This window comes from Jaculus jaculus, chromosome 2 (assembly GCF_020740685.1).
Source record: "Jaculus jaculus isolate mJacJac1 chromosome 2, mJacJac1.mat.Y.cur, whole genome shotgun sequence".
In the NCBI taxonomy this organism is placed as follows: Eukaryota; Metazoa; Chordata; class Mammalia; order Rodentia; family Dipodidae; genus Jaculus; species Jaculus jaculus.
Genome location: NC_059103.1, coordinates 63,078,866 through 63,104,547, shown reverse-complemented (window position 1 = coordinate 63,104,547; position 25,682 = coordinate 63,078,866). Strand labels below are relative to the sequence as shown.

General features: G+C 42.8%; 1 protein-coding gene across 4 annotated transcripts in view; it reads right to left on the bottom strand.

Annotated features, from left to right (window-relative positions):
* Rnf144a (ring finger protein 144A) overlaps positions 1-25,682 on the bottom strand; it is a 140,273-nt gene that overhangs the window by 51,431 nt on the left and 63,160 nt on the right. For 3 of the 4 annotated variants that reach the window (XM_045143013.1, XM_045143012.1, XM_045143011.1), the window contains one exon: positions 9,634-9,779. In XM_045143013.1, the coding sequence (XP_044998948.1) occupies positions 9,634-9,768 (135 nt within the window). In that variant the 5' untranslated portion in view covers positions 9,769-9,779. Of the gene's footprint in view, positions 1-9,633; positions 9,780-25,682 lie in introns of those variants that run through there. The other variant, XM_045143014.1, reaches the window with a different exon arrangement.

The following is a 25,682-nucleotide window of genomic DNA, read 5'->3' as shown; positions in this document are numbered from 1 at the left end:
TACAGCTACCAGAACCCACCCACATGGGACATACCCAGGAAGCCATCTTCAGTGCATCACAGGTCAGTGCCAGAAGGCAAAGGTTTTTCTGCTCGAATATAAATATAAAAATAAATATATAAATATAAAAATGGAGGCTTGGCAGGAAGACATTGTGTCTAGTTGGTGAATTTCTGGCCTTTCCTTCATGTGCTTGAATACCTGGAAGATCTTGGGTTGAAGAGACGGGAATTCAACCTGCAGTACATGAAATATGTGCTGAGACACAAAAACAATTTTGGAGTATATCTACCAGGAAAACTGTGTCCGGAGCTCTTCTTTAGAGATAACTCTCCCCCACCACACACACATAGTTTCACTCCTACAGTTCTCATTTCAAAATTGGAAGCTGAGTTAGGGGCTGGGGAGATGGCTCAGTGGGTGAGTATTTACCACACAAACATGAGGACCAGAGTTTAGATCCACAGTCCACACTTAAAAGCCAGGCATGGTATTATATAATCTTAGCGTTGGAGAGAAAGAAACAGGAGGAACCCTGGAACTTCCTGGCCAGCCAGCCTAACCTATTTCGCTGGGTACAGGTTCAGTGAGAGACCCTGTCTCAAAAATCAAGGTGATGAGCAACAAGGAGCACACCCAATATCTACCCGTGTGCACCCAAACAGAGGAGTAGCTCTGCACATGCGTGCATGCGTGCGTGCACAAACACACACACAAATTAAGTGAGGCAGAAAACACACCATACCATACCACAGCATACCATAGGGTTTTACATGTGTCCTTCCCTTTGAAGATCAGCTATGCCTGTCTCCATTATACAGGGAGTCATTGTCTCAGGACAGAAAAAGAACTGGATTTCAATGCAGAAATGCCCAGAACCAAATCTCATAGTTTTTCTCCAGTCCTTTCTTGAGATAAAGTTAATTCAAAACTTGACAGCAATTGTGAAGTCACTGTTTATCTGCATTTAAGAATGCCTCCTTCCAGTGTGATACCGAGAGGTACTGAGGTAGCTTTGTTAGGCAATGAGGGTGACTAGACCCCGAAAGTAAGCAGCAGGAAAGTCTCTGGGCCTATCCTTGCAGTCTCAACTCTGCTAGAAGTTAAAGGATGACCTCTTCTTATCTTTTCCCTAGATTTGTTTTTCCATAAACAACCTGGGCCCCTCCTGGGAGGAAGGTCTTTCCTAGGATTTAAGCATTGTGGTTGGTCAAATTCAGCCCCCAGAAATGGGTGTCATGGCTAGATTCTTCCAGAGACATCCCAGACCAATAACTGAACCTCTGGCCCACCTGAGGCAGAAGGTAGGACCCACCACCATAAGGTTATAAATACATTTGTAAGGGGAAGACAAGGGCTCTGGGCTACCTGACTACCCGTGAACTGCTAGCGAGTTTCTCCTTGGTTTGGCCCAATTGAGTCTAGATGAGGGGAGAAACCTCTCACCCCAGTCCTTTCTCTCCACATGGGCTCTTTGCCCTCTCCTGCTCTCCACATGGCAGCGGCTCTTTGAACTTTCTTTTCTGTTCTCTTCATGGTTTTTCCAGGTCCAACACATGGGCTCTCAAGCCACATGGGTGTGTTCATTTTCCTTCCCTCAGTTCTGTACTTACCTAAATATAATAATTTAGTAATTATCCTTCTCCTTCTTAGTCTTATCTTATTCAATATCTTTGGTTAAAAGTAGACACGATCCCAGTGGGATTCAAGGACTTCGCTGAACCCCTAACACTCAGTTTTCAATCCACTTGTCTCTCTTTTCTGGCTGTCCATGCCTGCCCATGGTGGGTGACCTGAAGACCAAGCAGAGGGCAAGCTGTGTGACTGACATGACACACGGACACTTCCTGCCTTTGCAGGTGCTTCACACTCCTTGACAGCTACAGACACTCTGACTATTTTCAGCACCTTCCGTATACAAAAATAAGCCATGAAGAAAAATCACAACTGCCACAAAAATATGCCATTCCTTGGCATTCCTAGCAAAGCTTCTTTGTGGAAACTGACCACTTCTGTCTTTCCCATTCCTTGAGTTAAATGAAGCCTTTGGTTTCAATTAGAATGAGTGGCTTATTTATTTTACATTAATTCTCCAGACATGAAAAATCAAATCAACAACAATGAAATTAAAGGCTTGGTGCCTTCGTAGGGAGGATGGAATATTTCAAGAACATTGGGGATGAGGTTCTGACAGCTCCAGGTAACAGGAGAGGAGGCAGATGTTCCCAAAGGCATTTGCAGATGACAAGGACTGGGGAGCTGAGGGAGGCTGTGGAAATGTCCCTTCAGGCAAGTGGGAGACAGCTTGGTAAAGAGCTAATTATTTACTATTCTCAACTCCTTAGTTGAGAGGGTGTCCTGAATCACCCTCTAGCATGAGATGACCCCTCCCATATTGCATTAATTGGACTTAGGAGGGTCTTTTTACATTTCTCCAGTCCCTACCCCTTGCATTCTTTCCTATACTGTCTCAGGAAAATGACACCAGCAATTTCCTTTCCAGCAAGTTGACACATTATCCTGGGCTTTAATGAGGTCCCTTTCTTGGATGTCTGCTGCAGGAGTGAGATCGATTCACTTCAGCTCATTATGTGTGTCTTTATTGATCAGCTATTATGAGCCCTGCACAACGATAGGTTAGGGGTGGAAAAGGAGCCAGAAAGTCTTGGCCTTTCACAGCCTGAGCCAAGCACCAACAGGAAATGAGAAGACACAGACTTAACTGGTTGTCAGGTTCCTCTTTTATAAAGCCAAGACAATGACATGTTCTGGCCCACCTCTTAAGGCATGAATGGCAGGTCCACAAGACAGGAAAAGAAGCAGATAAGACTACACTCTCATTCTCATCCCATCTCCACATCTAAAAACATCCATAGCAACTGCCCACACTCTCCAGCTATGATGGAGTCAAACTCAAACACAAGGGGGTTTTAAAAATAGTGTGAAGAAAGATTTTTCCCCTTTTCTGCACTTTTAATTATGGCATTTCATTATGCCTTTCAGCTGAACTGACATGTAACTGGAAAATGGTATCCTTAAGATGAACGAATTAATGTTTTGATGTACATACTTTCATTACCACAATGGAGCTGATTAAACATGCAAAATCACTTAAAAATTTGTTTTTCCTTGTTTCTCATGTTGGTGAAAACATTTAAGCTAATGCTCAATCTCCAGCACAGAGCACAGTATCACTAACTCACCCTCGTGCTGCTCCTGGTCTCAAGGCTGTATTTACACGTTAGAACTGAAAGGCTGTACTCTGTGACCACCTCCCTGACCCTCTGCGTTCTATGCCTTTTATTTTCCCTATTCTTTGAGTGGCAAGAGAAACCAAGAAAAATTAGAAGAAAACAATTATAAGCAAATAATTTACTTTTCTCATATTTCCTTTGAGATACATAAAAATTCTGGGTCTACATCATAATAAGAAAAGATCATGACATCAAAATAAAAGAGAGACTGATTAAGAGGGGGAGGGGAAACGATGGAGAATGGAGTTTTCAAAGGGGAAAGTGAGGGGGAGGGAGGGCATTACCATGGGATATTGTTTACAATCATGGAAGTTGTTAATAAAAGCCACACCTACTCGAACCATGGAACTCAAGCAGCAGCAGCATAACTGAGAAAAAAATCATCCCAAAAGGTAACTGGGATTACACCTGGGAAGGGCCTCAACAGACCAGAAAACTTAACCTTCTTGTCAGGATTAAGGGAGTGGGTGGGACACCACACAGCCTAAGGGACAGACAGAGGATCAGGTTGTCATAATACCTACTCTTAGATAAATACTCTGTACTGTTTCTCATTCAAAGTGTACATCGTTTAGGTAAATTTTAGAAACTATCTGTATTTAGTCCCACTCAGCCTACTTGAATACTCTAATAACAGGCAAACCCAACACCTAGGGTCACTTTTGTAGATACTCTGAGAATCTGGAGAGCCAAACCTAGCGCCTTAAGCTCCTACCCTGAAGATATATAATACGAGATTGATTTATACATCTAATAATACCCAGCTAACTAGAAAATCCAATCATTAAATAATCCAGGATGCAAAAATATAAACATTATAACACAAGAAACACCAAAAATCAAGACAATATAAATTCACCAAAAACTATTAATGCATTAGAAATGACCTCCAGTGAGAATGAGTTAGATGAAATGCCTGGGAAAGATTTCAAAAGAATGATTATGAATAATTATTATTATATTATATGATTATAAAGAATGATTATATTATATATATTCAAAGAAGTCAAAGAAGAAATCAAAGGAATGAAAGAGGAAATCAAAGGAATCAAAGAAAACACAGGACACCAATTTAATGAAATAAAGAGGTCAATACTAGGAAATAAAAATAATAAGAAATAAGGAAATAGAAATAATAAAGAAAAACCAGGCAGAATTACTAGCAATGAAGAACACAGTTAACAAAATAAAAAGCTCTTTAGAAAATCTCAACAGTAGAATGTATGAACTAATAGAAAATTATGAGTGGGAATTTCAAGATATTTGGGACATTATGAAAAGATAAAACATAAGAATTCAGGGCATAGTAGAAGGAGAAGAATTTCACTCCAAAGGCATAGTAGGTATCTTCAACAAAATCATACAAGAAAACTTCCCCCAAGTTGGGAAAGAGGTGCCAGTGCAGATACAGGAATCCTTTAGAACACAGCCAGACAAAATCTGGAAAGAACCTCTCCTCGCAATATTATAATCAAACTACCAAACAAACAAACCAAAGAAAAAATGTTGAAAGCAGTCAGAGAGAAAAATAAGGTTACCTACAAATGCAAGCCTATCAGGATTACAGCAGACTACTCAACATAAACTTTAAAAGCCAGAAGAGCTTGGAATTAAAGATAACAACTGTCATCCACGGTTATTTTATCCTGCAAAGCTATCCATTTAAATAAACAGAGAAATAAGGACATTCCACAATAAAAGCAAGCTAAAGAAGTATTTGAAGACAAAATAAGCTCTACAGAAAATGCTTGAAAGAATCCTCCATGCTGAAGAAAAAGAAAAGCACACATATAAGAAACCAGGAAAAAACAAACAATACTCAAACACTAGTTAACACAAGACAGCAAAGGTAAAACCAGAAGAACTACAAAAAAATGGCAAAAATGAATACACACCTTTCAATAATATCTCTTAATATTAATGGCCTCAATACCCCAACCAAAACACATAGGTTTGCAGACTAGGTTAAAAAGCAGGATCCTACAATCTGTTGCCTCCAAGAAAACCACCTTTCTACAAAGGATGGACATTATCTTAGGGTGAAAGGTTGGAAAACAGTGTTTCAAGCAAATGGACCTAGAAAACAAGCAGAGGTTGCTATCCTAACATCTGACAAGGTAGACTTCAGTCCAACATTAGTTTAAAAAGATAAGGAAGGTAACTTTATATTGATCAGCAGTACCCTCCAACAGGAGGACATTACAATACTAAACATATATGCACCTAACATGAGGGCCCCCAAATTCATCAAACACTATTAAAACTAAGGTCAAAGATAACACCATACACAGTGGTAGTGGGTGACTTCAACACAGCACTTTCATCATTTGACTGGTCATCCTGGGAAAAAATAAACAGAGAGGCATCTGGACTAAATGAAGTCACAGAAGGAATGGACCTAAAAAATATCTACAGGACATTTCATCCAAATGCTGCAGAATATACATTCTTTTCAGCAGCGCATGGAACATTCTCTAAAATAAACCATATGTTAGGACACAAAGCAAATCTTAACAAATACAGGAAAACTGAAATAATCCCTTGCATTCTATCTGACCACAATGGAATCAAACTGCAAATCAATAGCAAGAAAGGCTAGACAGCATACACAAAATTATGGAAATAAAACAACACACTGTTAAATAATGAATAGGTCAATGAAGCTTTAAGTGACTATATTAAGAAATTAGAAATGTCACAAGTAAATGAATTAATACTTCACCTTAAAGCCCTGGAAAAAGAAGAACAAGAGAAACCAAAAATCAGTAGACAGGAAGAAATAATAAAGATTAGGGCAGAAATTAATGAAATAGAAACAAACAAAAACAATTCAAAGAATTAATGAAACAAAGAGTTGGTTCTTTGAAAGGATAAACAAGATTGATAAACCCTTAGCAAATCTGACCAAAAGAAAGAGAGAAAAAGACACAAATTAATAAAATTAGAGATGAAAAAGGTAACATACCAACAGATGACAGAGAAATTCAAAAAAATCACAGGAACATACTATAAAAGAATATACTCCACAAAGTATGAAAATCTGAAAGAAATGGATGATTTCCTTGATTTATATGACCTACCTAAATTCAATCAAGATGAGATTAATCACTTAAATAGACCTATAACAAGCATGGCAATCAGAGTAGTTACAAAAAATCTCCCAACTAAAAAAAGTCCAGGCCCACATGGATTCACTGATGAATTTTACCAGACTTTCAGGGAAGAACTAACACCATTGCTTCTTAAGCTTTTCCATAAAATAGAAAAAGATGGGATCGTACCAAACTCCTTCTATGAAGCCAGCATCAGCCTGATACCAAAACCAGGCAAAGATAGAACAAAAAAAAAAAGAAAATTACAGACCAATCTCCCTCATGAACATAGATGCAAAAATTCTCAACAAAATATTGGTGAACAGAATACAAGTCCAGGTAGCTATAGCCACCTGATATGCAATAAAAATGCCAAAAGACAGGTTCTTCAGCAAATGGTGCTGGGAAAACTGGATATGTATCCCTAGAAGGATGAAAATAGATTCTTCTCTCTCTCCATGCACAAGAATTAAGTCCAAATGGATTAAAGACCTTAACATCAGACCTGAAACTCTGAAACTGCTAGGGGAAAAGTAGGGGAAGCCCTTCAACATGTTGGTCTTGGCAAAGACTTTCTGAATATAATCCCAATTGCTCAGGCAATAAAACCACAGATTAACCACTGGGACCTCATGAAATTACAAAGATTTTATACTACAAAGGACACTGAGAATAAAACAAAGAGGCAAGCTACAGGATGGGAAAAAAATCTTTGCTAGGTATATATCTGATAGAGGATTAATATCCAGGATATACAAAGAACTCAAAAAGTTAAATAATAAGAAATGAAACAAGCCAATTGAAAAATGGGTTATGGTGTTAAATAGAGAGTTCTCAAAGGAAGACAGAAGGATGACATAGAAGCATCTAAAAAATGTTCCTCATCCCTAGTCATCAGGGAAATGCAGATTAAAACTATGTTGAGATTCTACCTCACTCCTGTCAGATTGGCTACCATCATGAAAACAAATGATCATAAATGCTGGCGGGGATGTGGAAAAAGAGGAACCCTTCTACACTGTTGGTGGGAATGCAATCTGGTCCAGCCATTGTGGAAATCAGTGTGGAGGTTCCTAAAACAGCTAAAGATTGATCTACCATATGACCCAGCTATAGCACTCCTAGGCATATCCTAAGGAGTCATCTCGTTTCCTTAGAAGTACATGATCAACCATGTTTATTGCTGCTCAATTCATAATAGCTGGGAAATGGAACCAGCCTAGATGTCCCTCAACTGATGAGTAGATAATGAAGATATGGCACATTTATACAACGGAGTTCTACTCGCAGTAAAGAAAAATGTTTATATGAAATTTGCAGAAAAATGGATGGATCTGGAAAGGATTATACTAAGTGAGGTAACCAAGGCCCAGAAAGCCAAGCACCACATGTTCTCTTTCATATGTGGATCCTAGCTACAGATCATTGGGCTTCTGTGTGAGAAGGAAAAAAAACTCAGTAGCAGAGTCCAGTAAGTTAAAAAAGAGACATAAAGGGAAGAGAAAGGAAGGGAGGAGGGTACTTAATAGGTTGGTATTATATATATGTAAATAGAAGAATAGATTAATGGGAGTGAAAAGGCCTAAAGTGAGATCAGGGAAAGAGAATGAGTAAAGCAAAGGTGGAGGGAGGGCTATTCAAAATCTAAGAGGATATAAATAAATCATATCGAATCTTCTAGTTTTGGACAATGGAACACTCAGGAGCCCATAGATTGTTGCTAGAAAATTTTCAGTGCCAGGGAAGGGATATGTTCCAGTGAGTTGTTGGCCATGGAGGTCCCTGATGCCCCCAAAACATTATAGGCCATTGCCGAGGCCCTTGTTTTTTCACCAGAAATAGATGGCAAGACCCTATTGCTGAAGACTCCACATACTTGGGCTGCAAGGCCACTGAGAAATCCTGCTGGAAATGAGCTGATAACCTCCTCCATGTAGACCAGCTGACAGAAAGCTGGAAGAAGCCATTCCACATGTAGTTCAATGGGAGAAAGAGATACCAGCAGTGAAGATACTCAAGAGTGGGCCCTGAAAACTTTATAATTTGCCAGCCAGGCCAAATGAGCCAACAGGTGCAATAGTGGCACGTCTATTATGGTGGAAACCAACTGCCCTCCAATTGGACTGGAGGCCCGCTCCATGGGAGGGAATATATCACTGAAAATGAAAACTTAAAACAGGGGAAGTCATGAGCCCTAGGGGTGTAACATCTGCTCATGTCTGGAAAAATGTATATACTATGCTTATCAAACTGCCCAGTAAGCACTTCTCTTAATATTCATACCCTTATATTAATGCTACTCTGACTTTGGGTATAGAATCTTTTCTTTTCAGATAGCAGTGACCTTGGGACCACTCAGAAGGTATTATAGTGCTGGAAAGAAGTGACTGGAATACTGAGTAACATTTCGATCACACCTTCCAAGGCTCAGGGTCTAATGTGGAAGAGGTGGTGGAAACAGTGTAAGAGCCAAAGGAAGGGTAGGACTCCAAACAACGCACTCCATCCAGACATAAAATGACCTGGATATCCATGACCTCACAGTGTCTGACACTACCTACATAAGATCATCGTAAGAGGAGGAAAAGATCATGATATCAAAATAAAAGTGAGACTGATTGAGATAAGGAGGGTATATGATGAAGAATGAAATTTTAAAAGGGAAAGTGGGGGGAGGGAGGGTGTTACCATGGTATAGTTTTTATAATCATGGAAAATGTTAATAAAAATTGAGAAAAATAAAATAGTTTTAAAAAGAAAGGATAAATTCTGTGTCTGAGTTAGATCTAAATCCACACCTCTTGAGTAGAAGTTTCTATAGTCATAATAAGAATAGATCATTTGGACCTCAAAGGATGTTGGCTGCATTAAAAGTAAATTTAAACATGGTCTCAGTCTATAGACATTCTTTTCTAGCACCTCAAGGAATGGTGACCCTAAGAGCTGCATTTTATAGCTCTAAGCAGTCCTCAGGCTAGGCCAGCCCAGTATATAGTTATCATCAGACTTATGGTGTCAGGAAACTCTTCCTGTCTGGCAAAGAGGTGTGCTATGACATGTTTCTCAATAGTGTCCCCAACTTCTACAGTTTGCATCCCAGGCAAACACTGTGGAAACTTTCTGCTCTGGCCTCCTTTCTGATTTACAGAATTCTTCCCATAACTAGAAGAACTTCAGCAGGGAGACTTATCATCCAAAACAAGTTAGTCTAAAGTTTCATTTGCTATGATGTCTTGTATGAGTTCATCCTGAACTCCTTGTACATGATTTTTAGTCTTGAGACCTACCAGGGTACAGAAGATGCACTGGCACTGGGCAATGGTGGTCATCTGCTCCACTGGATACTCCCCGAGGCACAGCTTGCAGGACACTAGGGGGTCGAGGGCCAGATCCCAGGTGGGCTGGTACCTTGCTGTGGTCATGGCAGAACAGTCTGAAACAGAGATGTGCAATGTCAGACTTGGGTGGGGGGCTCAGGTAGCTCTTTTAGGCAGTTAGGGTAAATGGATCCCTGAAAGTAAGAAACAGGAATGTTTTGGGGCCTATTCTTGCAGTCTTCACTTGCTAGAACTCAAAGATCTAGATTCTTATCTCTTGCCTAAAGGAGATCTGTTTTTCCACAAAAAAACCTGGGATCCTCCTGGGAGGTCTCTCCTAGGATTTAAATCTAGCCCTAAAATTGTGGTGGGTCAAGTTCAGTCCATAGAACTATGTGTCATGGCTAGCCTCTTCCTGACCTAGCCCTTAGCCCAGACCAATCAGATATCCCTTGGCTCACCTGAGCCTGAAGGCAGGACCTACCACCATAAGGTTATAAATATGTCTGTGAGAGGAGAACAGGGTCTCTGAGCTGCCTGACCACTTGGAAATCCTCCAGTTGCTGGTGAATTGGCCCTTGGCTTTTAGTTAGCTGGCCCTAACTCCACATGGTCAGAGCTCTTTGTGCTTTCTTTTCTGCCCCCTGTATGATTTTTCCAGGCCCACCATGTGGGCTCTCAAGTAATGTGGTGAATTCATTCTCCTTTCCTTTGTTCTAGATTTCCCTCAATAAACATAATTTAATAATTATCCTTCTTAGTCTTATTTTATTCGATTCTAGGTTTAAAATTAGGCACAAATCTAGGATTTGGGGTTCAAGGACTTTCCTAAACACCTAGCACCCCATTACAAGGCCCCCCTCCTGTGGCCTTCTCAGACCTACAGTTGGAATCACATCTGCTTGCAGTGGAGTTCAAACATGGTCCAAAGATATAGATTGCCCAGGGTTTTCAACAAAACTACTCTGGTTCCACTGTGAGGTCTATCCATGGGTCCCTGCATCATGTCCATAAATGGCACTCTTCCACTTCTCGTGGTAAACTCTGTGTCTAGCTTCAAAATAAGAAAGGGTCAACCACACCCATCCCTTCATTCTTCCAAACTGCATTTAGCGCCTTCTAGAAGAACGATACCTTAGCAAGCAGAGAAGAGTGGCACTGGCTAAAGTACTTATGGTTGGGTTTGACTCCTCCCCAGTTTGTCTCAGGGAAATATCCCAGGGAGACCTGCTAGCAAAGCCCACTTCTGTGGCCCTTTTGGACCCTCCCAGGCATACACCTTCCCCTGCTGCCAGCAAGCATTCAGGCTCCAGACAGCTGGCCCCTTCCCTGATGTGAGCCAGTAGCTTTCCTAGGATGTCAATTTTCAGGAAGACATGTTCACTCACAGAAGTCAATTGGATCCTCACTTCCCCATCTTGCCAGAACTTTCTCTGGCATACTGCAAACCACGCATGACTGGTGTTCCCTGCCTGCTGCACACTGGCCCTGCTGCATCACTACTTGCTTCATGATCTCCTCCACCAGGCAGCCAGGAGCCGTGGGACACAGAAGGGCTGGACCTCTAGCCATCAGCTCAGCACTTGCCTGAGGGGGAGGGGGGGGTCTCTCTGTGGTTGTTTGTTGACTGCATGTACAAATTCCTGTGTCTGGGTTTCTTAATTATCACCCTGAGCCCCTGCCACTTGATTTAAGTTGCATACACTTATTGGGCACCTGAAATAGGTAACTATGTGTCCTGCTCTCCAAACTCATCCTGTCCAAGTTCTGAAGCGAACACAATTCCATTCAATTATCAGATAAAATTGCCGATCATATGAACACTTCCCACTTCCTAGCCAAATTTCAAGAACTACAGTGATAGAGTATATCCTCCCCTACCTAAATCCCAACCTGAATAGAGGTGTGAAACCAACAAGAGTATTTGCATAGCCTACTAGTTAGGACAGGCAACAAGAACTTATCTTCTCGGTTAGAGCACAGGGTGGTGGTACAGATAATAATCAAGGCTTAGCACAAGAAAGAAAATTAAAAAAAAACAAAAACATAATACCCAATATCACTTTCAAGAATCCTGAAAACGTGTAAAGATATATGAAAGAGCTTCCTACTCACAGATCTTTGGATTTCTTCAGGAAAGGTGTTTACTCAATAAAAATCTCTCTGGAAATGTCCTCACAGGCACACTCAAAGATGTGTGCCCTAGCTGATTTTGAACCCAATCAAGCAGACTATGAAGAGGAACCATCACACTATCTAATGGGAAGGAAGAAATATCTCAGCCCCTTTCACCAGGCATAGGGTACAGAGTAACAGGGGAGGGGCAGAACCAACTCTGAGCATTGTGACCAGACAGAATTACAATTCCAAATTTTCCCACTGAAAACTAGCACTGTGCGACAACTTCACCACTGCCAGCCCCAATCTGCACGTGTGCTGAAAGGCCCAAGAATTCAGAAGCAACTCCAGGAGGCTTACTCAGGAGAAAGAGACGTACAGGTTCCACATCGCTTCCAGGTGGGAGATTCGGTCTATGTCAGACGCCACCGCGCAGGAAACCTTGAGACTCGGTGGAAGGGCCCCTACCTCATCCTACTGACCACTCCAATGGCTGTGAAAGTTAAAGGAATACCCGCCTGGATCCATGCATCTCACGTCAAGCCCGCTCCGCCACCGGGCCCCGAATGGCAAGCCGAGAGGACAGACAATCCCCTTAAACTTAGGCTTCGCCGTGTGGCTTCTCCTTCTCCAGCTAGGTGATGCCTCCAATCCCCATGCCCCCCAAAAGTTGACTTGGCAAGTGCTTTCTCAAACGGGGGATATAATATGGACTGCAACTAGGGAAACGCCCCCCTGGACTTGGTGGCCTGTCCTGACCCCAGACATATGTGCCCTGGTAGCCGGGGTAGAATTTTGGGATATCCCAGAGCTCACCCCGGAGGAGGTCCCTAGAGAAGTCCACTCTCATGTGGCTAAGCGGGCACTCACGCAAGGGGTCATCTCCCAAGGCCAATACATGGCAGACAACCCGGGGTGCAGCTCTGGGCCAGCCCAACGTAAGATGCAGCATACTCCATTTTATGTCTGCCCCCGAACTTCTAAACGAAGTTGTGGAGGGATAAAACAGTTCTACTGTAAATACTGGGGTTGTGAAACTACAGGCAATACCTACTGGTACCCAGTTTCTTCCTGGGACCTGATTACTGTGCAGGAAGGATTAGATGGGAAAAAATCAGTTCCTCTCAGCATCTCTTTCACCCCCCAAGGTCGAGAGTGCCGAGACTGGATAAAAGGAAAAACTTGGAGACTCAGGTTTTATATGACAGGATGGGATAAGGGCCTAACCTTTACTATACGACTTAAGATAGAGCCTCCCACCCCAAGACCAGTAGGACCTAATAAAGTTCTAGTAGAACAGGGACACCCTAAAGTGGCATTACCCAAGCTCCCACCCACAGTGGCAGCCAAGACCCATCACATAACGACTGCTAGAACCCCTTTGACTAGCCCACTCTCGGAAGCCCCACACGGGACAGGACAGAGGCTCTTTAGCCTAATCCAAGGGGCCTTCCTCGCCATAAACGCCACCAACCCCAACATCACCTCTGCCTGCTGGCTTTGTTTATCCTCAGGACCACCCTACTATGAGGGGATGGCAACTATGGGAGAGTTTAATATGACTAAAGAACATAATAGCCGGTGTTCATGGGGGACCAAAAACAAGTTGACTCTCCCGGAGGTCTCAGGAAGGGGGGCATGTATAGGAAAGGCCCCCCGTCCCACCAACATCTTTGTAATGTTACTCTGACCTATAGTCAAGACTTCAGACAACCAATATCAGGGTATAACAGGTGCCAGGGTATAACAGGTGGTGGGCATGTGTTTCTACTTCAGTTTTTAACCCATCCAAAAATTTCTGTATAATGGTCCAACTTGTCCCCCGGGTTTACTACCATCCTGAGGAAGTAGTCATCGATGAATATGACTATCATCCCACCTGATCCAAAAGGGAGCCTGTAACCCTTACCCTAGCAGTCATACTTGGCTTAGGGATAGCCGCCGGTGTGGGGACGGGGACCACAGCCCTGGTCACGGGACCACAACAATTAGAAAGAGGGCTTGGTGAACTACATGCTGTCATAAATGAGGATCTCCAAGCTTTAGAGAAATCTGTTAGTAATCTAGAGGAGTCCCTGACCTCCTTATCTGAAGTGGTCTTACAAAACCGGAGGGGATTAGACCTACTGTTCCTAAAAGAAGGCGGATTATGTGCAGCCTTAAAGGAAGAATGTTGCTTTTATGTAGATTACTCAGGAGCCATCAGAGACTCCTTGAGCAAACTCAGGAAAAGACTAGAAAAGTGTCGAAGGGAGAGGGAAACTGACCAAGGATGGTTTGAGGGATGGTTCAACAAGTCCCCCTGGATGACTTCTCTGCTTTCCACCCTGATGGAACCCTTAATGGTTTTGCTCCTGATGCTTTCAGTTGGGCCTTGCATACTTAATAAGATTTTTACTTTTGTTAGAGAACGAGTGAGCGCGGTCCAGATCATGAAACTTAGACAACAATATAAGGGCCTTCAGGGCACAGAAGAAGATTACATTTAGTCCTTCCAAGTTCTAGGATTAGAACTATTAACAAGAGAAAAAGTTGGAAATGAAAGGCCCAAGAATTCAGAAGCCCAGAAATACTATCACGCTCCAAAGGGAGCTTAAGCAGGCCCCTGCATACTTCAAACTCCAGGCTTTACTCTCTGTTGGAAGCAAGTAAAGAATCCCTCTTCTCATTATATCAGAGCCCGCTCCTAATATAAAACTAGGTAAAAAGGGCATGAGATAGCCCTCAAGGATGGGAAATGAGTAATGAAGTGAACCACTTATTTGGTTTCTGTAAATAGCCTGCACCATAAGCCTTAATAGCCCACACTGTAAGCCTTAGTAGCTCGCACCATAAGCTGTAGCAGCCTGCCTCAGACCACCAAGGTCATAGGAGGCTGATACCACACTTGCTACCCCCACCTAAGGACCTGCGCAAATGCTGACCTCCAAGGTCATAGTAGACTGATACCACACTCTGCTACTCCCACCCAAGGACCTGCGCAAATGCTGACCACCAAGGTCATAAGAGAATGATTGGTTCACGAGGGGCTTGAACAAATTAAACTAATTGGCTTAGAAACTATGGAGTGGCACAAACTGACTGGCTCGCATCCCGTGGGCTCCTGATATTAAAAAAATGATTGGTCTAATGCACAAGCTTTGTTAGAAACCCTATAAAAACTGTCCCGTTCCTGCATTCGGGGCTCTGCAGTCCTCTACCCCTGTGCGGTGTACGACTGTGGGCCCCAGCGCGCTTGGAATAAAATCCTCTTGCAGTTTGCATCAAGACCGCTTCTCGTGAGTGATTTGGGGTGTCGCCATATCCGGGCAGAACATGGGGTCCCCATCCTGGGGTTCCTTCAGTGCAAAGTGGTTGATAATCCCATCTCAGGGAGGTGTTGTAGGATGAGGAATGCGCATAGAGAGCCCTTCACTAATACTGTGTGATAAAACCCTCCTCCTGCCCAGACTTTTCATTCAGCCACTCTGCAGCTAAGGTGTTGGATCCCATGGACAAAAGTTTACTTCCTTTCTCTAAAAGCATTCAGTTAAAACAGTTTTTAGTGGATTTCTTTTTCTTTCTTTCTTTCTTTTCTTTTCTTTTTTTTTTTTTTTTTTTTTTTTTTTTTGAAGTAGGGTCTCACTCTAGCCCACGCTGACCTGTAATTTACTAAGTAGTCTAGGGGCGACCTCAAAGTCACAGTGATCCTCCTACTTCTGCCTCCAGAGTGCTGGGATTAAAGGTGTGCACCACCAAGCCAGCAAGGCCTGAAAATGCACAGGAGACTAATGAAGAGGAGTACAGGGTGGACATGTGAGAGACATGCAGGGAGTCCTGACCACAGAAGCAGAGCACAGATGACTAGATTCAGTGCTCTGAAATCCCGTGGGAATAAAGGCTGGCAATTACTGCTCATGGCATGGGATGGGTGCAGCAAGCGGCAAGGATGGATCAGACTCTTCCAAGGACAGTTACTGGCCATGACTTCCTCTGTAATATGTCATTGCTATAAAAGGAGTCTAACAAAAACTCAAGTGATTTCTGGATGTAGTGGAGCCTTTAAGATAATTTAAACAAGCATTCTAATATGCCTAAAGGCATTAGGCCACTAACAGTAAGGAAAGTTTCAAGGTCAGTCTCTCAGCCCTCCAGTGTATAGGAGCTGCATGATCACAGTTTCTAATCTCTCCCACCCCAAAGTCATGGTCACATGCATTATTTCTCCACACCCCGAATTTGTTACTATCACTCCTTTGAATGCCCATATGGATTTTCTGGGCTCTGGGACCATGCTTGTTTTTTTTGTTTGTTAGTTTGTTCGTTTGTTTTTCATTTATAGTTCTTGGCGTCTCTGCTTGATTATAATCTTAATAATCTTTTCTTCCCAAGTCTCAACTGTTAATAACTACTGTAAAAAGTGTGACTGCATTTTGATTAAGAACAGACACTAGCCCTAAAGGGTCTACCCACCTTAACAAGACAGGCAAGACAAGCAGCCAGGCTCCAGAAGTCACCAAGGCTGGGAAAGTCCCCAAGGGACAGACTTTGCTAACTGATTTCTCAGTTCTGCAGAGCAGGGCCACATTGTTAGTGACAATGTTGAACAGGCACAGGTTCCAGATTCTATGGGGCCATTGTGGCAGTCATTTTAAGAAGAAATAGTAAAGAAGACCTGGGTACAAATTGTTCTGCCATGTGGCTAAGAGATTTTGGAGGAATGATTAAACCCATTCTCCTTTTGTAAAATCTCTATCTAGTCATTGCATAGGTAGACTTACTTCCAGAGTGAGAAATAGAAATCTGTTAAGTTCATGGACATATCATCAATTTGATAAATTAAAGTCACTACCTCTTGTCAGTTTAAAGAACTTGACAATAATCTGTATAGATTAAGAGGAGAAAAAAGTTACACATTCGAGAAGTAATATAACAAAATTAGTCTTCCTGGGCTGGAGAGATGGCTCAGGTTAAAGGGTGCTTGATTGCATAGCTTGCTTTCTGGACCAGGTTCAATTTCCCAGCACCTACATAAAGGTGGATGCAAAATGGTACTTGCATCTGTGATCCCAACTTGCCTATGACAATGTGAGATGGAGTCAGGAAAATCTGAAGCTTGAGGACTAGCTAGCCTGACTTTTTCTTGGAGTTTGGTAGTTCACTTGCAGTGGTAAGAGACTACATTTCAAAGAGAGTAGAACACAGACAACTTACATTTGCCCTATTAACTCCACATGTGTGCTGTGGAAAGCATACATGCACACACACTTTAAAGTAGTCATTCAGGACATTCAATCCAATGGCTGAGATCTTTGGAAAAAGCAAAACCCTATCAGGCCTCCTGCTTGGTCATCAACAATCTAGGATGACCCACGCCAAGGCATTAGCCACACTGAGCTTCAGAATAGCAGGAACCCAGAGCTTAACAGGTTCCACGGGGTTCTCTGTCCTTTGCCTCACTTGCACCAAGGATCCTTGCTCTGGAAAGGCAGTTTCCTGCTCTATAAACTCCTGTAGCCTCTGTTGCATGCTTCTGCCTAAGTATTCCATCTTGCTTGTTCCCAAGATTAATCCCCCTCCAGCTTCACAGCTCTATCCCTCTTCCTGTTTACAGTCTCTCTGACTAGCCCTTGGTGTGACTGGATGGGAAAACTTGACCTTTCTTCCCTGACCACAATTTCCACTTGACCTCCAGACAATGTGTTCTCTCTGCTCTGGACTCAGACAAGGTAGCTCTTAGCCCTCACCCCTGCTTCTGCTTCAGCCCCCAAGAGACATAGCTTAAACAGGTCAAACTTCTATTCTGTTGCTACATCTGTATTCTCGCCCCTCTGTAGTACATTGTCTCTGAGCTATGCTCAGAAACCATGTCTCAAATGGTGACAAGAATAATGTACAAAAATATCTATGCTGTGTAAGACCCTCAGGGACCTTCCAAACACACAGGATGGCTTTAATACGATTTTGCAAACATTGAACAGCTGCAAATTTGCAATAGGAATTTGCTTAGGGAAAAACAATGCACAATGAAAGAAAAAATAGTCTTTGTTTTCCTAATGTGAATGTTAAGTCAAAGGAAACAACAAACTATTTTAAGAACATCTGGTCAATTAGAAGTATTATTCAATTCAAGCAATTCCAAATGGTTGAAAGATAAGACTGAGGTTTTGAAAATGTTTTGCACTATGATGGAAGAGGTATGAATGGACAATAAACTGTCAACACAGAAATTAAGAATGTGAATACAAATAATGTGTTTATCACCAGAATCATCTCATCTCCAGGTTCTTCCACTCCTACCATGCAACAGTTGCCAGCCAACCTTATTCATCTCTTACCTCATCACTTCTTCCAACTGAGCATGGGGGCATCTGCCTACAATTCAAGCACTTGGAAAACTGAGACAAGAGGATCAAGAGACCCTGGCTGACATAGACCACATGACAAGACCATTTATGGAAACAACCACAACAAAAATGCACTGTTTCCATGTAAACAAAGGTACCTGCTAAGATGTGGATTCTACAGGTAAAAGTAATATCAATGCCTTTCTAAGACAACTCTAAAAATCTGAGGAAAATCAGAGTAAACACATTTGAACAGGTCTCCTGGTTAATTTTTAACCACTATGCTCCTGAGGGCTTTGAAATACTTTATAATGAATGATCACTCCAAGAAGGGTGGACAGTAAGTAGGACTCAACTAGATTACAAGGCTCTGTCTCCAGGAAGGCAGCTCACCATCATGGTTTACTAAGAGAAAAACCACAACAGTGCTGTCAGTCACCACGGCAGGAAGCCCATCCCTAGATTCCAGTGCTACCGGAGAGGAGATATGTGAACAAGGGAGGCCCGTGGACCAGAGAGGGTGCTGGCACACCTGTCTGGACTGCTATGTTGCTAAGGTCTGAATAGTGACAGATTCACTAGAGGGACAACCACCATAATGTAATTAAGCAGAAGCTATGGATGTTTTATACCTTTAGCATAACCAGCCCAGGTGGGGAAGCAGGTTGGTGATCAGCAGTTTCCCAAGGTAAAGAACAGCCTCCCTTACTGCACTGGACCACATAGGGTAGCCTGACAGAACATGTGCTTACAAGGAGGCATAAGTAAGTGGCTTTTCATAGACCACAGCCCATACTTTCCCTCTGTTTCACCCAGGTGCATGGGAGTCTGCATAAGTCACAGAAGGTCCATGGGAAGAGAAGCCCTGTTGCTCCCATAGCTCCTGCTACTAAGCAGGATATGATCTCCAAGGGACACCCATGTACAGGAAGAAATCCTGCTGAAAACACCTTTGGAGAAAAGTCCAACATCACTCCAAGACACTTCCTGGCCTCCATAGATCTGCACACAATTTTGTGGGAGCCACTGGGTGATAACCTTGACTATCAACTTGATTAGGTTGAGAATGAGAGCTGCCTGGGACGTTAGGAAGGCCTCTCCCTGGGTGTGCATTGGGAGGGCTTTCCAGTGATGACTAGACCAAATGAGTGGTTTGACATAGCACAGAACCCCATCCTCTTAACAAAGATCTAGGCTACAGGAGACTGGACTTCAAAGAATCCCTAAGTATTAGGTCTTGCCACTTGCCCCAGAAACTAAATGAAAAGTAGCGATGAAAAACCAGTAGAGAAATTTAACCAGCATAGCCTTGGTGGAAAGATGAGGGAGACCAAGCATCCTAGTCCTGACTCAAGCTTTAGGATTAATAAGCAACAAACATTATGTGTTCTCAGGACATACTAAGGTCTAGTTGACCAGGGTCTTAGTTCTCTTCACACTTACTGTGACAAGGAAACCAGCTACTGTAGCGGCAGGGGGCAATTTCCGTTTGGTGCCACTGCTTCAAAGCCAACCTCCACTGCTTTACAGATTGTGATCCAGGAAGAGGGTGTTCTAGTCAGTTTATGCATTGCTGTGACCAAACACCTAAGGTGAAGCAGCTTAAGGAAGGAAGGTTTATTTTCTCTCACCATTCCAGGGGTGCGGTCCATACATGGCAAAGCAAGGCATACACAGTCAGGAAGCAGAAGGAGAACAGGAAGTGGGGCTATAAAACCTCAGAGCCCCTCCCCAACACTTCCTCCAGCAAGGCTCCACCTCCAAAAGGTTCCACAACCTTCCCAAGCAGCACCACCAGCTGGAGATTCAAGTATCCAAACACAAGAGCATATAAGGGACATTCCACACTCAAACCACAACAAGGGGCATGACAGCTACTCTTCCTTGTCACCTTGACTGGATTTACAACCACCACAGGAGTATACCTTGGCACATCTATGAAGGTGTTTTAAGAAAGGCTTAACTGACATAGGAAGATCCACCTTAACTGTAGGCAATACCATTCCACAGGATGGACTCCTAACAGAACAAAAAGGAGAAAGAAAGCTGAGCTTTTTGTTTTCCTGACTGCAGCTATGCTGTGACAAGCTCCTTCAAACTCCTGCCATCAAGCCTACCTTGCCATAATGGACTATGCTCTCAAACCATGGTGAGAAGAAACCCTACGTTCATTAAGTTGCTTTTGTCAAGTATTTTATCACAACAGTGAGAAAAATAACTAATTCAGGGACGAGTGGGGGATTTGAGTTTCTGAGATGATTGCTCTTTACGGAGAGGCAGCCCTATCCTGGGTGAACTACCTACAAAGATCTCTGTTCTTGAAAGGTAAGAATAAGAAAAAAAAGAAAGGTAAGGATAATGACTGAAGACTTCCAGGCATGACAGCAGGCATCAGGAACAGGATGTGGTAAAAACTGGCAGCTGGCAATCTGATACAAATACTCTGACCTTGACATCTTCAGCCTGGAAGGAGCTCAAGGGGATCAGCCTAGTGACTACTAAGTGCAGACTTGAGCAGGAATCCGACAGAGGTGAATGAGAAAGACACAAAATGATGGCCAAGATGCTTCACTGTGCCTTGTTTTCAGTGACCCATCACACCACAAAGTATTTGCATGTGTCTGTGCTCCTATTTTTCCGGCATATATAAATGTTTTTTTTAAACATCTTTAAAGATTACAACACTTAAGTAAGCAAAGAAATCAAAGACATGAATGCCCCAAACAGTCACACTCTGGCCCCTGGCAAAACAATCTGCCACCCTGTTTCCTGGGTCTGCCCTCCTTGGTCCTGGGTGCAGGCGGCAGGGGAGAAGTTGAGGATTCCTGAATAAAGCTTACACATGTCAGGAGATTCCAAACTCAAGTCTGCCAAAGAAGGGGGTGAGAGGCCAGAAAAAAGAAAAGGACATGGACTATCCTATTGGAACTCTGGGGCCTGCCTTTAATGTGTGCACGCACTGTGAAGATCCTGGAAAGAGAAGGAAGCATATCACGAAATTTAGGATCCTCTTCACCCTCCAACCTGGCTACTTAGCATGGCCCAAGGGTGACTATGAGCTCAGTGTCCAGCTGTGTTCCCCTGGCTGCTGTACATGCTTAACCTGTAACCCCCCCTTGTAACCAACCAATCCTGGTAGGGGGAACACATCAGAAACAACTATGTCCCTCTCTTAAGCTATCACATAATTGAAACTGTGAACCCAGGGAATTAAGAATTTCTTCAGGAATCTCTTCCTGAAAAAAGGGAAAGACTAATGCTCAGGTGCCAGCCAAAGGAGGAAAGTGTCATACTGCTCTGACAATTTGTCAGGCCTGTCACACTGCAGTAGACACTGGAGCCAAGCTGTTATGGGTCTACCACATATTGACCAGGACTGCTTAGCTATCATTACCTCTTGCCCTTGAGTTAAACCTGAGCCTCATGCCAAGGAGTGGTCACTGGATCTCCTTATTGGCTCTTCTTAATGTGTAATTTTTCTTTTCACTATTACTTGTCTTTTCAATTGACATACTGGGGATGGTGTCCAAGCTTAGCTTGTTAGGGCTACCAAGGCTCAGGATATGACCCTACCAACTTCAGTAACACCCAGGAAGATTTGTTTGGGGTGATCACTGGACCTCTTTTCTTATCTTCCCAATGTGGCCACACTGAACAAATCTCATTTCTCTGCTTTTTTACCACCTATTACTTGTCTTTTTATTTGGTATACTGAGGCCAGTGGCCAAGCTTGCCTTGTTAGGGCTGCACAGCCAGGCTTTTGACAGTGACGAGAAGCCAGTAGCTTTGTTTTGAAGGTAGTCAGTTGTAAACAGGCTCAAAAGCACATAAGTGCCAACCCTCCCTGGTGACACCAGAAGAAAACGCCAATCTGATGCAAAGTGGCCATCAGGAACAGTTTCTTGGTTCTTCACACTAGTAAGTTTGCTGGCTCTTTCCAGGCCTTTGCTCTCCTCCCTGGCCCTCATAACCAATGAAGGTCTTTCATATATATTGAAACCTGACAATGAGGGTCACCCCAACTGGATGGCTAACTTACATCCCCAAGGCTGTAAGGAAACCTAAGCAGCCATTTAGCTACCTGTTTAAGACCTGTCTCAGCCTCTCAGCTTGAGAATTTTCTGCTTCATTTCTACTAAAATAATTTTTTGATAATTTATCCATCTCATGTGTACATTTAGCAATACTTTGCTAATTGTAAGAAAAGTGCTCAACAGCCATTGGCCTGGGGAGTTTAGGTACTTTTAAGCACCTGGCACTTTAACCCATAAACTAAGCCAAATCATAGCTTAGAAATGCTCCATCGCTCCCAACCTGGCAACACCTTGACTCCAAAAACTCATGCAGTACCCCAAGCACCCAGGTCCCTAAGGTAGTGTTCTAAAATAAGCGCACCCTGGACATGCACTGGCTCTCAAGAGACTTTTGGACAAAAGAAACTGACAGCCTTGAATTCTCTGCAGCTGTGAACGTAGTAAGGGCCTTGCCTTGGCCAGAAATGCAAACACCAGGATACCTGGTCACCTGAGACTGCTGGTCTCAATTATCAGGACTGGAATTAGAAACATCTGGCATGTGTCAGCATAAGCAGCCCTGTTCTCACTGACCTGGGATCATGGCACCTTCAGGACAACTGCATCCCCACACCAGCTGGCTCCTTTCTGTTGCTCTGAGTCCTGCCACAGGGACCCAGCTCCATTTTGACATAGCTCTAATCTTCGTTCTTTGAGAGAGGATACCTATAAACTAGAATGTTCCTCTTCAGGTGGACAGCCATTATAGAACAATATAAAACCTCTATTATTATAATCCATCTGCACTCTGCCCAATGCCATGACAGTGGATACTGAAAGAAATATAGAAAAGGAGCAAAATTTTGGCCAGAATTCCTGAAAATTCTCTACCTATTCCCAGGTGACATGAATATTCCTCCCCTTTATTAGCCGATCTATCCCTGCATAGCTCCTAAGTCTGCAACCTCTGGACTTCCAAAAGGTGACAAGCTGATTGGCAAGTTTCTCTCCCACTTCCATTCTTGGCTAAGAGTAAGTCTGCCTCAGTGAGTTGGGACTTGGTGTGTTAGTGTGTCTACAAATTGAGAGGGGGAGAAGGACACACTTTGGGAATTAAAACAGGTAATATTTCCACATTTATTTAGTACTTGTGCTGGCTTTTAACCACTAATAATTATAACCCAGACACAGGGCAGACATTATGACATTCTTTTCCATATTTCCTCAACTCTCTCCAATGGAATAAAAGAGCTAAGAACTGTTAAAAGCTCCTTTTAGTAGAAAGCAAATGAAATAAGCTTAAAGAACCAGTTACTTCCGCACTGCAATGGCTGTGATGTCAACAGTCCTTATATTTTCTAAAGCATGTTGCACCAATAAACTGTCCATTTTCTTAAAAATTTGTCCCCTTTTTAAAATAGCTCTTACTTCACCATTATCTGTCCCTTTCTCGTTTTTTTTTTTTATTTGTGACTCCCTCTGACATACAAGATGAGATTATTTGCTTACTTATATACTTAAGAGTCTGATTACCTCTTAAAAATGTAATATTCAGCCAGGCATAATAGTCCATGCCTTTAAGCACAGCACTTGAGAAGCTGAGGTAGGAGGATCACTGTATTAGAGGCCACCCTGAGAATAAAGTGAATTCCTAGGTCAGCCTAGGCTAGAGTGAGATCCTACCTAAGACAATCCCCCCCCCCAAAAAAAAGATGTAATATCCATCAGGAAACTGGTATTAACATCATCTATTTAATTTTTTTAAGAAACAAGTTGCATTCATTCTTTCCTTCACTGCCCACTTAGCTAGGTTGAGATCAATCTTAGCCTCCCCTGGGCAACACAGCTTCCCTAGTAAAGAAAATGAATCCTTTCTGCAAGCAGATGCTACCTGCAATTGATGAAAGAGAGGGTCTCTTCACACACAGCAGGTAGTCACTCCATTTCCCATAGAACGGCTGGCCCCGAGTTACCCTATTCTGTGCACAATCTTAAAGTGGGTTGATCTGCCACTTTATATATGCAAGCAGATACCCAGAAAATGTTAGGTGCACCAAACAAGCTTACCACATAAACAGGAGAAATGGCACCTCAGGCTACAGAAGGCACACTGACCTTTCACATCATCAGTGACTACGTCCTTGTACTAGTCATGGCCTCCCTTGAGATTGATGGGCTAGAATTCCTGGCTGTCTTCAGACTTACCTCAGCTGAGCTCATATGATCCTCTCTGCTGCCAATGTAGCCCACCTTGACGATGTGTGAATCCCTGACCCACACATCTCTGTGAGAAGTTTTCTTAGGAAAGATCTGACCACCTGCATTGATTTATTACATTGTCCATTTAAGTCCTATGACTTCTGCACCCTTTTCAGCTTTTCTGTAATCAATGAGTAATTGTGTAGTGTGTGATATGTGAATTGAGTAATATAGGTCCTAGTTAGCAATGCTGGAACTGAACAAAAAACATGCAGCTGCCACAGTCATGACACTGAGTGGAACCAGGAAAATTCAGTGAAGCAACATTAACAAATTGGATGTAGCTTGCAAATGCACTGATATTCAATAAGTTCTGACATTGGGGAGAAGACACAAATGTGACACAGCTTGCTCTCAACATCCATGCACCTATTTTCTGATCAGTAATCTGGAAGGCATTTTGTAATATGCTCAAAGTTATTTTCCTTTTATATTTTGCAATTCATAGTCAACAACAAAATTCAAATCAATTATCTTCATTTAATAGGTAAGAATCTCTTTAAAAATGATACAAACCTAGTAGGCCCAAGAGCTTCCCAAGGCAACTAGTGGCAAACTCAGCATATGAAGCCAACTTTTCCTTCTTCATTCACTCAACTGTCTGCTAAATGAAGGCAAGCTTAACCCTTGCCCTGGGGCTTTCCAAGTTCTTTCAGGAAAGATGTCTCTTGTTCCCCACACAAAGGTTCAACTGCCTTTTGTCTATTTCCTCTGGAGACATACTGAAGAGGGTGCCTTCTGAGAAAGCAAGTTTACTTAACTTCTCATACCTGAGAAGAATACTTTTCATCACTCCTCTGGGTATCAAATATGGCTTTGGGCTTAATGGTGTCAATGACAGAGCACTCCACTGGCCAATATCTCTGCCTGTACTTCAAACTGAAATCCTCTGCCTTCCCTCACATTCGATGCCAACAGCATGTCTGTCTCATGTATACCCACATCTCTCTGAGAGAAAGACTGGGAGATCAGTATGTTCCTGGCCAGGACTGACCAAGGGTTAGGGTTAGTATTTCTGAGCTCCAGTCCAAACTAGCTCAAAAGATGCTTCTTTCCAGCACTCCCGAGTCCTCCATCCCTACTTTACAGCCATGCTGAGGGAACACTCATGGCTGTTCCAATCCCTCTATCTGGCTGAATAAGCCTCAAAGTGCAGATGAGCTGAAGAGTATACAACAAAAGTCCAACAGAAACATGGTCACAGCAACACCCCAAGCCCTTTCATGTCCCTTCTCCCATCCAGTAGCCAAGACTCCCCTTCTTTTGGAGGACAAACCAGTAAAACTTCATTAGAGAGAAAAAG